This window comes from Rhinoraja longicauda, chromosome 18, assembly GCF_053455715.1.
Source record: "Rhinoraja longicauda isolate Sanriku21f chromosome 18, sRhiLon1.1, whole genome shotgun sequence".
Taxonomy (NCBI): domain Eukaryota; kingdom Metazoa; phylum Chordata; class Chondrichthyes; order Rajiformes; family Arhynchobatidae; genus Rhinoraja; species Rhinoraja longicauda.
The window spans coordinates 10157508-10171940 of record NC_135970.1 but is presented as its reverse complement, the minus strand read 5'-3'; the positions used below and the strand labels follow the sequence as shown (position 1 = coordinate 10171940).

At 42.7% G+C, this 14433-nt stretch overlaps 1 protein-coding gene across 2 annotated transcripts in view; it reads left to right on the top strand.

Moving 5' to 3' along the window:
* Positions 1–14433, top strand: part of arhgap1 (Rho GTPase activating protein 1) — a 53877-nt gene that overhangs the window by 18227 nt on the left and 21217 nt on the right. For both annotated transcript variants that reach the window (XM_078415097.1, XM_078415096.1), the window contains exons 4-7: positions 464–595; positions 7562–7648; positions 8866–8964; positions 12716–12808. In XM_078415097.1, the coding sequence (XP_078271223.1) occupies positions 464–595; positions 7562–7648; positions 8866–8964; positions 12716–12808 (411 nt within the window). The remainder of the gene's footprint in view (positions 1–463; positions 596–7561; positions 7649–8865; positions 8965–12715; positions 12809–14433) is intronic.

The following is a 14433-nucleotide window of genomic DNA, read 5'->3' as shown; positions in this document are numbered from 1 at the left end:
AGGTTCATCTTTAATCTCAGTTACTTTGGTAGTATTTTTCACATTCTTGCTTAATTTGACTTTAAATCTTCGCAAACCACCTCTGAATTTTATTTCCCCATTTTATATTCTATTCAAAGATTTGCTGATGCCACGAGAAAAGAAAGCCACAATTATGCATGTTTAGGTCATGATTCAGTGCTGCTCAGATCAGGTCAGAGATGGCAGTTAAATGCTTTCTACTGTGTTTTCAAACTATTGAAACATCTCCCACGGGTGTTAAAAGTTGGTATCTTGCTACTGTCCACATTAAGGTGATACCTTTGAAGTTGCCACAAAGAGGCAGATTTGATGTTCTTAGCCAAGTCGCTTTATCGAGATGGTGTAGACCTAGATGGTGTTAGAGCGTATTAATTAGTCCATTAATGGAAATTGTACTGGGCGTTGAGCAGTTCTGAGTTTGTTTCTCTTTCCTTGTTACTAGATACCTGAAGACTACACTGGATAAGTATGTTGAGAGTGACTACTCAGTTGTATACTTTCATTATGGACTCAACGGTCAGAATAAACCTTCGTTCGGCTGGTTACTAGAAGCCTACAGGGAGTTTGACAGAAAGTAAGTACGCTAATACCTTGCATGGGTTTTTAACATTTTGATGAACCTAGCACGATTGTATATGTAACACAGAATACAAACGTTGAGTACGGGAATGCTGATGTTCCATGCATGGTAGATTCCTGCAGTTGACTTACCGTGCCCTCCACAATGTTTGGGACAAATAATAATAATAATAATAATGCATTTTATTTATATAGCGCTTTTCATATACTCAAAGACGCTTTACAGAGATTTTGAGAACATAGGGAAATGAATAAATAGATAAATAAGTAAATAAATAAATGAGCAGAGAAAGGAGAAAGAAGGTGAGGTGACCTTCAGTGGTTGAAGGCAGTACTGAACAGGTGAGACTTCAGCGATGTTTTGAATGTGGTGAGTGTGGAGGAGTCTCTAACGGTTTGGGGTAGTGAGTTCCATAGGGTGGGAGCAGCGATGGAGAAAGCCCTGTCCCCCCAGGATCTGAGTTTGGTCCGGATGTGGGGGGATAGGAGATTGGCAGCGGCAGAGCGGAGGGTGCAGGTGGGAGTGTGCCTGTGGAGGAGGTCGGTCAGGTAGGATGGGGCCAGGTTATGGAGGGCTTTGTAGGTTATGAGGAGGATTTTGTACTGGATTCTCTGGGGGATGGGGAGCCAGTGGAGTTTATAAAGGACGGGGGTGATATGGTCACGGATCGAGGTGTGTGTGAGTAGACGGGCAGCGGAGTTTTGAATGTATTGAAGTTTATTGATGATTTTTGAGGGTGCGCCATAGAGGAGGCTGTTGCAGTAGTCCAGACGGGAGGTGATGAAGGCGTGGATGAGGGTTTCTGCAGCTGTGGAGGAGAGGGATGGACGGAGACGGGCAATGTTTTTGAGGTGGAAGAAGGCTGTCTTTGTGATGTGTTTGATGTGTTTGTCGAAGGAGAGGGTTTGATCAAGGATGATTCCAAGATTCCGGATGAGAGGTGAGGTGGATACTGGGAGACCATCAATGTTGAGGATGAAGTTTTGGGTGGATTTGGTGAGCGTTTTTGGACCAATGATGATGATTTCAGATTTGTTGCAATTGAGTTTGAGGAAGTTTGATTGAAGCCAAGATTTTATTTCAGTGATGCAGTTTGTCAGTGTAGAGTGTGTGGTGTGGGAGATTGACTTGGTGGAGATGAGGAGCTGGATATCATCGGCGAAGCAGTGGAAGTTGAGACCATGACGGCGGATTAATTGACCAAGGGGGAGCAGGTAGAGGATGAAGAGGAGGGGGCCAAGGACTGAGCCTTGGGGGACACCTTGGGGGAGGGGAGCGGTGGGGGATTTACAGTTGTTAATGGAGATGAACTGGTGTCTGTCAGAGAGGTAAGATTTGAACCAGGATAGGGCTGTGCCGGTGATGTTAAGGGAGGTTTCAAGTCGGGTGAGGAGAATGGAGTGATTTATGGTGTCAAAGGCGGCGCTGAGGTCAAGTAGGATGAGGATGTTGAGGTTGCCAGCGTCGGAGGAGAGGAGAATGTCGTTTGTGATTTTGAGGAGCGCAGTTTCAGTACAGTGGTTTGAGCGGAATCCGGATTGGAAAGTTTCATACAGGTTATTGGTAGAGAGGTGGTATTTGAGTTGGGAAGCTACAGCACGTTCCAAAACTTTGGACAGAAAGGGTAGGTTGGAGATTGGTCTGAAGTTGTTTGGGGTGTCTTTTATTTATTTGTCTTTATACTCCACAATTTGAGATTTATAATAGAAAAAATCACATTTTTTCATGATTAAGTTGTTTCACAAAGAGCATTTAGGAGTTAGAGTCATAGACTCTAATCACAAAAAAATCATGGTTAAAGTGCACATTGTCAGATTTTAGTAAAGGCAATTTTTGTACAGTTTGGTTTCACCATGTAGAAATTACAGCAGTGTTTATATGTAGTCCCCCCCATTTCAGGGCATCATAATGTTTGGGACACAGCAATGTCATGTAAATGAAAGTAGTCATGTTTAGTATTTTGTTGCATATCCTTTGCATGCAATGACTGCTTGAAGTCTGCGATTCATGGACATCACCAGTTGCTGGGTGTCTTCTCTGGTGATGCTCTGCCAGGCCTGTATTGCAGCCATCTTTAGCTTATGCTTGTTTTGGGGGCTAGTCCCCTTCAGTTTTCTCTTCGGCATATAAAAGGCATGCTCAATTGGGTTCAGATTGGGTGATTGACTTGGCCACTCAAGAATTGACCATTTTTTAGCTTTGAAAAACTCCTTTGTTGCTTTAGCAGTATGTTTGGGATCATTGTCTTGCTGTCGAATGAATCGCCGGCCAATGAGTTTTGAGGCATTTGTTTGAACTTGAGCAGATAGGATGTGTCTATACACTTTAGAATTCATTATGCTACTACCATCAGCAGTTGTATCATCGGTGAAGATAAGTGAGCCAGTACCTTCAGCAGCCATACATGCCCAGGCCATAACACCCCCACCACCATGTTTCACAGATAAGGTGGTATGCTTTGGATCTTGGGCAGTTCCTTCTCTCCTCCAAACTTTGCTCTTGCCATCACTCTGATACAAGTTAATCTTCATCTCATCTGGCCACAAGACCTTTTTTTCCAGAACTATGGTTGCTCTTTTAAGTACTTCTTGGCAAACTGTAACCCGGCCATCCTATTTTTGCGGCTAATCAGTGGTTTGCATCTTGCAGTGTGACCTCTGTATTTCTGTCCGTGAAGTCTTCTGCGGACAGTGGTCATTGACAAATGCACACCTGACTCCTGAAGAGTTCCTGATCTGTCGGACAGGTGTTTGGGGATTTTTCTTTATTATAGAGAGAATTCTTCTGTTATCAGCTATGGAGGTCTTCCTTGGCCTGCCAGTCCCTTTGCGATTAGCAAGCTCACCAGTGCTCTCTTCTTAATGATGTTCCAAACAGTTGATTTTGGTAAGCCTAAGGTTTGGCTAATGTCACTAACAGTTTTATTCTTGTTTCTCAGTCTCATAATGGCTTCTTTGACTTTCATTGGCACAACTTTGGTCCTCATGTTGATAAACAGCAATCAAAGTTTCCAAAGGTGATGGAAAGACTGGCGGAAAGACTAGGTGCTGAGAGCTCTCTTATACCTGCATTCAGGAGTCAATTAAACACACCTGAGCAATTACAAACACCTGTGAAGCCATGTGTCTCAAACATTACAGTGCCCTGAAATGGGGGGGGGGGGGGGGGGGGGGGGGGGTGGTATGTACAAAAACAGCTGTAATTTACACATGATGAAACCAAAATGTATAAAAATAGCCTTTATTGAAATCTGACAATGTGCACTTTAACCACATGTGATTTTTTTCTATTACAAATCTCAAATTGTGGAGTACAGAGGCTAATAAATAAACGATGGATCTTTGTCCCAAACATTATGGAGGGCACTGTATTTAAACTTAATCTGGCAAAATAACATTGTGCATATGGTTAGATCAGTTTGCATCTTTCATACTTGTTATCCTAGGCTTCCTTACCAGCCATTAGATTGGGACAGAAGTTTGGGTAGTTGGTGTGGAAGGTACAAGTGAAATTTAATGGGGTTTGAAGGTGATGCCAATGAAAAATGTGGTTTGATCAAAGTTTACTCGTGCTGCTTTCATATAGAAACATAGAAAATAGTTGCAGGAGTAGGCCATTTGGCCCTTCGAGCCAGCACCGCCATTCAATATGATCATGGTTGATCATCCTAAAATTAGTACCCTGTTCCTGCTTTCTCCCCAAATCCCCTGATTCTGTTAGCCCTAAGAGCTATATCTAACTCTCTCTCTTGAAAACATCCAGTGAATTGACCTCCACTACCTTCTATGGCAGAGAATTCCACAGATTCACAACTCTCTGGGTGAAAATGCTTTTCCTCATCTCAGTCCTAAATGGCCTACCCCTTATTCTTAAACTGTGACCCCTGCTTCTGAACTCTCCCAACATCGGGAACATTTTTGCCGCATCTAGCCTATCCAATCCCTTAAGAATTTTATATGTTTCTATAAGATCCCCTCTCATCCTTCTAAATTCTAAATATAATGTTTATTGTATAATGCAGTGCTTTAAGAAAATGGGTTTGGCACAATTGACTGCTTCAGTTTATGTGAATGCTGAACAGCAAGTGTGAGGAAAAGGTTAAGCAGTTAGCTCACACTTTACATCTGTGACCTCAATATAGAACAGATCATTGTGCCTATGAACAAAACAACCAATTGTGCTGAATATCTTGAATTGCTATGAGATTTTTGCATTTCCTTGATCAGGCAAAGCAGACTCTTTTAATGTTGCCGGCTAAAGGCTAATGTGACAGTGCAGGATTCCCTCACTGCTGTTCTGATAACAGATTATATGTTTAATCTCTGAGATGAAGCTTGACCTTGGACTCTTTGACATAGTCAAGGGTCGTCTTCTTTCGTGTCCATCTTCTACGTTTCAAATGTTACATCGCTGTCATCGTCCGTCCTGAAAAGGGCACAAGCTTCCGGCGACAATCAGTGGGAGCCATCACTTGTACAATAGATGATGGTGGCAGCAGAAATGAGCTCAGAACACTTCCAGTTTCCAGCCCCGCGACATGGACGCTTCTGCTATGGGGCCAGTCAAGGGTGATATTATTAAACCTATCCAAAACTTGATATTAGTTTCAACTTTGCTGGCTCGAAGGGCCGAATGGCCTCCTCCTGCATCTATTGTCTAATTTGGAAACTCCGCCAGTATTATATTTGCTAGTTTCCATAAAATGGCAAATGATCTTGATCAATGGATATAGGTCGTGTTTTTTTTATTGTTTGTTGTGTGAAGTCTCAGAGGATTGAGGGGCATGTGGTCAACTTGGCATAGATTGCATTCATAGAGTCACGAGTGGGTCAGCAGGTGAGGTTTACCAAGTCTATACTGACCATCGGCACTCATTAACACTAATCCCAATTTGTTCTCCATATTCCTTTCAATCCCCAGTTTCCACACATGCCTGCAGATGCGACAATTTACAATGGCAAATTAACCTACTGATTTGCATGGATTTGGGATGTTTACTTTAATTTAGCAATATAGCACAGAAAAAGGTCCTTCAGCCCACTGAGTCTATGCCGACTATCGATCGCCCGTTCAAACTAGTTCTGTTATCTCACTTTTGCATCCACTCCCTGCACACAGAGGTCAATTAACCTACAACTTTTCCTATGTGGGAGGAAACTGGGGAAAGCCACATGGTCACAGGGAGAATAGGCAAATTCCCCATGGTCACTGGAGCTCTGAGATAGCAGCATCACTCGCTGTGCCACTCTGCAGTGTTTTTACACAAAATGTTTTTACGCCGCAAGTTGATCGGGGTTGGAATGCATTCTGGGAGTTGTAAAAGAAGCACCTTCAATTGCAGTATTCAGTCAGGAGCTGGATAGGCATCTGAAATGAAAGAATGGGCAAGATACTGGGGACAGGACAGGACTGGGGAATGGGATGAGCTGGATTGTCTTTAAATAGAGCCAATATAGAATTGATGCCCTGAATGCTTTGCTTCCATGTTGTAATCATTCTATGATTTGCAAGGGAACTTGTACTTGGCCATAAAGTAAACCTCGCTACAACAATACATAAGTCATGATCCTAGCTGAGATGTCCCATGGGTCAAGGATCCTTGTGACAAGGCTCCCACAAGAATAATCGTGTGACCCACATTTTTCTAAGTTCCCTAAAGGTACATAGAAACATAGAAAATAGGTGCAGGAGTAGGCCATTTGGCCATTCAAAATTATCATGGCTGAACATCCAAAATCAGTACCCCATATCCCTTGATTCCCTTAGCCCCTAAGAGCTAAATCTAACTCTCTCTTGAAAACCTGGAGGAGTGTGTTATGCCAGGGTTTCACCAACCTGCTGCCTCCAAGCCCTGCCTACGCTGAACAATCGCATGACTTTGTAGTTTTCCCCATTAGTTACCTTTCATTTTCGGCTCCCCGTAATTTCACACCACCATATTTCATACCGATGAAATTTCAACTTTGTTTCTCAAAACTTTCTTGTCCTTGAGAAGAAGCATTGGCTGATTCATGATTAGTGCAATGAAGACAGTGTCCCAATTAGTCTAAACCCAATACTCAAAGGGGCATTCTTTCTTCGTCCATATCAACACATATACAGGGTTGAGAGATGAGATGAAGTTTTAATCAGCCTTGCCTAGAATTGTAAAGTGAAAATAATTGAAAGAGACTTTAATGGGCTTATAAAATAAAACAATGTTACCAGAAAAAGTCTGTGGATCCAAATGTAATAGAAATGAACTGCAGATGCTGGTTTATACCAAAGATAGACACAACATGCTGGAGTAACTCAGCAGATTAGGCAGCACATCTGGAGAAAATGAATAGGTGCCATTTTGGGTCCCATTTACTGTAGAGATGATGCCGGACCTGCTGAGTTACTCCAGCAATTTGTGTCTAGCTCTGGGTCCAAAGTTTGGTGCACCTTATAGACCCCAACACATGCCGGATATGTAACAAAATGGTGTTTAGTTCAGTAAGTTCCACAGTATCCATGTGTAAAGCGAGGATGACTGACTGACTGCCTGCATTTAACTTCATCAGTGTTATATAGTAATCAGTTTTTAATATAGCTGCATAGGGAAGCAGGATTAGATGCTGATATGATAAAGCACCAGAATGCATGCTGATTTATTCACAAAATGCTGGAGTAACTCAGCAGGTCAGGCAGCATCTCGGGAGAGAAGGAATGGGTGAAGAAGGGTCTCGACCCGAAACGTCACCCATTCCTTCTCTCCCGAGATGCTGCCTGACCTGCTGAGTTACTCCAGCATTTTGTGAATAAATCGATTTGTACCAGCATCTGCAGTTATTTTCTTATACTACAGAATGCATGCTGATATTTTTTCGTTTCGTGTTGAGGTTTAAATTATTAAATTGAACAATCGTTTTCTGTAGAATCAGAATCCTAAACAGAATAATTAGTGAATTAATTTTAGATGCCTCATTTTGCACACAGGTACAAGAAGAACATAAAAGCTCTCTACATTGTGCACCCCACCAGGTTCATTAAGGCAATCCTTGTCCTCTTCAAACCCATAATCAGGTAATGGATACGATGGAAAATGCAATGAAAAATTCATTCTTTGCTCCTTGCCAATTGTCTATGTTGTCATGGTTGACCATTCAAGCCATCATGAGGTCAGTACATTTAGGAAGGTGAAAACCTCATGCAGAAAGGTAAATGGCTTGGAGTGGATGACTGCAATCAACCACTTTATTTCTTTCATGGCTGCAGAGCCTCCCAGCAAACACAGATATACATGCTCATTCTGGCTCTCCATTCATGATCTCTTTTACCCACCATTTCCCAAATTCATCATTTCCCTATTCAAGCACCGCTCGTGTGTTGCAGGCACCTTGGCGGAACCTCCCTCTATCTCGCGCACATTCTCTTAGCCACACAAGCATTCTCCCATTTTCTTCTTTACATCTTTATACATTGGCTTCCTCTGCTCCCGCATGCTTGTGTGTGCTCTGATACATGAGTGTACATTGGTAGACATTGCACAGATAAGCATTCTGTCTGTAGGTTCATTTGTGTGTGTGCTCACATTTCTCAATGGTACATGTAATCCAGACTCATAAGAACACATGAAACTAAGAGCAGAAGTAGGCCCCTCTGCTCCTCAATTCTATGTCCTTGTGGCTGATCTATGCCGGCCTCAACTCTTCTTGTGTGCCGGATCCACATAAAACATAATTTCTCCGTCTTTCAAATATTTTTCAATCTCCACTTTAAATATATTGAATGATCCGGCCTCCACCACCCTTAGGCTCTGAGAATTCTGGACACTTACTGCCCTCTGAGAGGGGACATTTCCACGCACCTCAGTTTTAAGTGACGGCCCTCTTATTTTGGCGCTCTCTTCCTGACTCTCCCAATAGCAGAAACATCTTAACATCTACCCCGTCAAACTCATTAGTATCTTGTTTGTTTGTCTCAGGTCACAACTCATCTTTTTAAACTTTAAGGAATACAAAAACAAGTTGTCTTGTCACTTGTAGACTCCACTCAAGAAAGGCCAAGGTTGCTGGTTGTATTTCTTGAGCAGCATTATTGAGAGCTAATTTATGTGGGGCATTTAGGCTTTTAGACAGTTCTAACTCTGTTTTGTCTTTGTCTTCATTGAATAAGTGAGTCAGAGCTTGGAATGAAATAATAAACTCATGAGTGAAGAGATTTGGCAAACATTGCAGCTGTCTCACTTGTGCATGTTCTGTTTACATTTTATTTTTTCTCCAATTCCCCTCCTGTTACAGCATGAAGTTTGGCAGGAAGATCTTGTACATGAATCATTTGGGCGAACTTGAACAGTTCCTGAAATGTGAGCGAATGGTGATCCCACCGTGTGTGAAGAAGTAAGTTCATGTAAATCATACAGCCGTTATTTATTTCCACGGCACTAAAGCTGGTCCAAAGGTCATTTTGGCAGAGTTATTGGGATCATATCGTCTTTCAAAAGAGAGGCTAGTTTTTTTTTTAGTACTTAGTACGGGTTGATTAGTACGGGTGTCAGAGGTTATGAGGAGAAGGCAGGAGAATTAGGTTAGGAAGGAGAGATAGATCAGCCATGATTGAATGGCAGCATAGACTTGATGGGCCGAATGATCTATTTCTACTCCTATCACTTATGATCTTATGTTTATTAAACATTTCATTCTTTGTAACAAAAGACAATCTGTTGTATAAATATACCATCCCAGGTTTGGCAGAGTATATCACCGGTTACCAGTTTAACTGCTGAGTTTCTCTGCTGAGCAAAAGTGAGATTTGTGCACAAATGCAGAGGTGCAAAGATGCCGTCAACAAATAGCTTTTTTTGTAAACGTGCTCCGATGTTGGACTCCTTGTTTTGAGCACAAAGCTATCGGATTCCCTGCTACTTAAGCTCAGGGAGTGTTCTTTAGCTACTATTTTAAAGAAATGTTAAGGCATAACTTGTTCCGGCCCCACCCCAGTGTGTGTGTTGCCTTTGCACTGTGGACAAGCCTGGCAAATTCCCACCCATCGCTGCCTGAAGTTGACACGGTCGGGGTGATTGTGAGAAGCTCCTGTTGAATGAACGTCCAGGATCAGTGCGTGGACAGTGGTAATGGATAAAGCGATGATATTAATTCTGCCCAAGTAACTGTAGGTTGGGGTTAGGGTAATAGTCTTTTCACCAATGGCGACTATTTGTATTTATTGAATGGTTTTGCAATTGCAAGGTTTCTTGAGGCACTCCAGTTGAACTTTGTAGCTGAGTGCCAAATGCTGATGTTGGCAATGTTGAAAGAGATTAAAAATTAAGAGAACCATTTTTAAAGCAGGAAGAGATGAAGGGGATCGGAGATTGAGGAAGTGATTTCAGGGTTTTGTGCCACGGCAGCAGAAAAGACAAACGTTAATGATGAAATTGTGTAAATTGGGGATTGCAGGCATGTTTGATGTTTTAGTGGACTATGGGGAGGGGGTGATGGAGTTTGGAGAAATGGAGGTTGAGATACCAGATGTTCAAAAACATTTAATCTGAGGCATTGCTTAACTGAACCATGTAGTCCAGTAAGCACAGAATAATAGATGAATGGGGCTTGGTGTTTCATGACACAGGCAGCAGAGGACAGATGATATTGCAGAGTAGAATGAGGACGTGTGCCAAGGACAATCCAAAATAACCAAAACTTGAGGCAACAAAACATGGTGGAAAATTTCGCAAGCATCACAGAGACCTATAGGTTTGCAGGCTAAATTGGCTTGGTATGACTTGGACAATTGTAAATTGGCTTGGACAATTGTAAATTGTCCCTAGTGTGTGTAGAATAGTATTGATATATGGGGATCGCTCGTTGGCGTGGACTCGGTGGGCCGAAGGACCTGTTTCCGAGCTGTATCTCTAAATCAAACTAAAGATGAGCTAAGCTATATGATGCAGAGATACTAATAGTGGGTTCTGGTGAAAGCATGATTTTGTGGTCTAAAGCCAATGATCTAGCTCATATTTTAATTGATTTAAAGAAAAGCCTCAGAATGCAATGGGGACTAAAGGCGTGGGAGTTTCTTCACTGCCAGTACATAATGTTTGACAAACAGTTTGGAAGTACTGAGATGTGGCGTGCATATTGTTGACAGGTGGGAATGCGATGATATTGCCTGGAGCCCTTGAGTAAATGAGAAATAGGATACTAAGAAAGAAAATTTAGTTTAGTTTAGAGATACAATGTGGAAACAGGTGCTTCGGCCCACTGAATCCATGCTGACCAACAATGATAATACACTAGTTCCATCCGACTCTCTAACGACAATTTACAGAAGCCATTTAACCTACAAACCTGCACGTCATTGGAATGTGGGAGGACACTGGAGCACCTGGAGAAGACCCACACGGTCAGAGGGAGAACGTGCAAATTCCATACAAACAGCATCCATAGTCAGAATCGAACCCAGGTGTCTGGCGCTGTAAGGCAGCAATTCTACCGCTGCACCACTGGGCCACCCACATTTGAGGGAAAGGGACTGGTTAGGTAAGGATGGGACCAAGCAAACATAGTCCCCGCCAGAAGAGGAGGGGAGTTGGAGACGATAACGTGGTTGATTGATTCAGTTCAGCTCGGTTTAGTTTATTGTCACTTGTACCGAGGTACTATGAAAAGCTTTAATTATTATCTTTCTGTACTCTGGCAGTGGAGGAAAGCTGGTTGAAGGGATGCAAACAAGGATGTCAGGAAGGATATACATGAATTTGAGCAACTGCAACATATTCAAAGACTTGGAGGAGGGAATGGCTGGTAACGAGGTGGTAGTTGGCAAAGGAGGCATTTAAGGGTTTTTTTAAGGATGAGATTAATTGCAGCAGATTTGAAGGAGGATTACAACACTCTAGAATCAAGATTTGTTAAACATGGGACCTGGAAGAGACAATAAGTTAGCAGTGTTTGGGATGAGGGTAATATAATTTAGAATGGGAGGTAGTTTATGTTTATTACTGTCACATGTACCAAGTACGGAGAAAAACTTTATTTCAGATAATACTAAGATCAGATCAAATCAGATAATACTATGTATAAATACCATCAAGCCAAATTCAAATAAAATAGGTAGAACAAAGGGGAAGATACAGAGTGCAGAATATAGTTCTCATCATTATTGCCCACCAGTTTCATAGACAAAGTCCAATATCCATATGGGTAGAGGTGAATCAGCCAGTACCCTACGGAGGCCTGATAACTGAGAGGAGGATGCTGTTCCTGGGTCTGGTGGTGCATGTTTTCAAGCTTCTGCATCGTCTGCCTGAGGGGAGGGGAAGAAGAATGAAAGATTGGGATGGGACAAGTCTTTGATTATGTTAACTGCTTTTCCAAGGCAGTGGAGAGTGTAGATAGAGTCAATGGTAGGGAGTCTGGTCTGTGTGATGGACTGGACTACGTCTACAACTCCCTGCAATTTCTTGTGGTCTAGGGCAGAGCTGTTTCCAAACCAAGCTGTAATGCAACCCAACAGTATGCACTCTTTGGTGCATCTGTAAAAGTTTGTAAGAGTCATTGGAGAAGTGCCAAATTTCCAGTCTCCTGAGGAAGTAGAGGCATTGGTTTGCAGCCTTGGCTGCTGACTCATGGAAGGATGAGCTTCGAGAAAGCAAGAGTTAGAGATAGATGTGTCCCATTCTAGTTGTAGGCCTTTTACCCAGACCTCCTATTCAGTATCCTTACTCCGTGCTGAATTACACCACATAGCTACGTGTTGAGATTTGGAAATACCCTGTAGTTATTTTTCCTTTTCTGTTTGGTCTCCCATATTTTGAAACTCACCCCTTTTTTCTAACCTGCACTGGTTGAACAGGTGACCTGATCCTTGTCCAATTCCATCGTTACTTTATAATTGGCTGGTGGGGATTATGTAAGAACAGCCAGTTTGTGTGGCCTTTGGTTGTATCTTCTACTTTTAGGCTTGCCGTATTTTGATCAGTCATCCTGTTTGGATAAATGTTTAAAAGCATCCAAGGCCTTGAAGTGATGTGGAAAATACTGAGCGCGCATATTTATCTTATTATTCGAATGGAGACTTCATTACTGTGTAGCACTGTTTGATAATCACATTGCCCTTACCCACTTCTATTCTGATTCATTACTTAAGATATGATGACACTCTCAGTGCATCTCAGAAGTCTACCCCACCAGTACAAATCAAGCAGCTGCCTCACCAACTGTTCGGTATTGATCTTGTAGCGTAAGTATTTACTGTAGACCTCTTTGCTTTTGTTATTTGTTACCTGATAGTAATGACTTTTCTTTTTGTCCAATGTAATGTACATTTGCTTATGGCAATTATTCCTTTTTGAGTTCTAGTTCCATCGGCCACTGCGTATCTCATTCCGGCTTCCATTTTTGATGGTTTAGTTCACTGCAGTAGCAAGACCAATCCTGTTTTTATTTGATGGCTAAGATTCAGGCAGTGTCTGCGACTTCAACCGACTGGAGACGAGGATCCTGATTCCTCTTTCCCCCTCGCCGTGCATTTTGGTATTTCCTCACAATTGAGGAGGACCTGTGCAAACTAGCTACATCTGTGTGCTGTGGATTTCCTGGACATTTGGTCTTCTGTGGGCAAGCTGGAGTGTTTCATAGAAACATAGAAAATAGGTGCAGGAGTAGGCCAATCGGCCCTTCGAGCCTGCACCGCCATTCAATATGATCATGGCTGATCATCCAGCTCAGTAACCTGTACCTGCCTTCTCTCCATACCCCCTGATCCCTTTAGCCACAAGGGCCATATCTAACTCCCTCTTAAATATAGCCAATGAACTGGCCTCAACTACCTTCTGTGGCATAGAATTCCACAGACTCACCACTCTCTGTGTGAAGAAATGTTTTCTCATCTTGGTCCTAAAAGACTTCCCCCTTATCCTTAAGCTGTGACCCCTGGTTCTAGACTTCCCCAACATCGGGAACAATCTTCCCGCATCTAGCCTCTCCAACCCCTTAAGAATTTTATATGTTTCTATAAGATCCCCCCTCAATCTTCTAAATTCCAGCGAGTATAAGTCTAGTCTATCCAGTCTTTCTTCATATGAAAGTCCTGCCATCCCAGGGATCAATCTGGTGAACCTTCTATGTACTCTCTCTAAGGCTAGAATGTCTTTCCTCAGATTAGGAGACCAAAACTGTACACAATACTCCAGCTGCGGTCTCACCAAGGCCCTGTACAACTGCAGCAGAACCTCCCTGCTCCTATACTCAAATCCTCTTGCTATGAATGCTAACATACCATTCGCTTTCTTCACTGCCTGCTGCACCTGCACGCTTGCTTTCAATGACTGGTGCACCATGACACCCAGGTCACGTTGCATCTCCCCTTTTCCTAATTGCCCACCATTCAGGTAATACTCTGCTTTCCTGTTCTTGCCGCCAAAGTGGATAACCTCACATTTATCCACATTATATTGCATCTGCCATGCATTTGCCCACTCGCCTAATCTATCCAAGTCACTCTACAGCCTCCTAGCATCCTCCTCGCAGCTAACACTGCCACCCAGCTTCGTGTCATCCGCAAACTTAGATGTTGCATTCAATTCCCTCGTCCAAATCATTAATATATATTGTAAATAACTGGGGCCCCAGCACTGAGCCTTGCGGTACCCCACTAGGCACTGCCTGCCATTCCGAAAAGGACCCGTTTATTCCTACTCTTTGCTTCCTGTCCGCCAACCAATTCTCTATCCACCTCAACACTGAACCCCCAATACCGTGTGCTTTAAGTTTGTACACCAATCTCCTATGTTGGACCTTGTCGAAGTCCTTCTGAAAGTCCAGATATAACACATCGACTGGTTCTCCCTTATCCACTCTACTAGT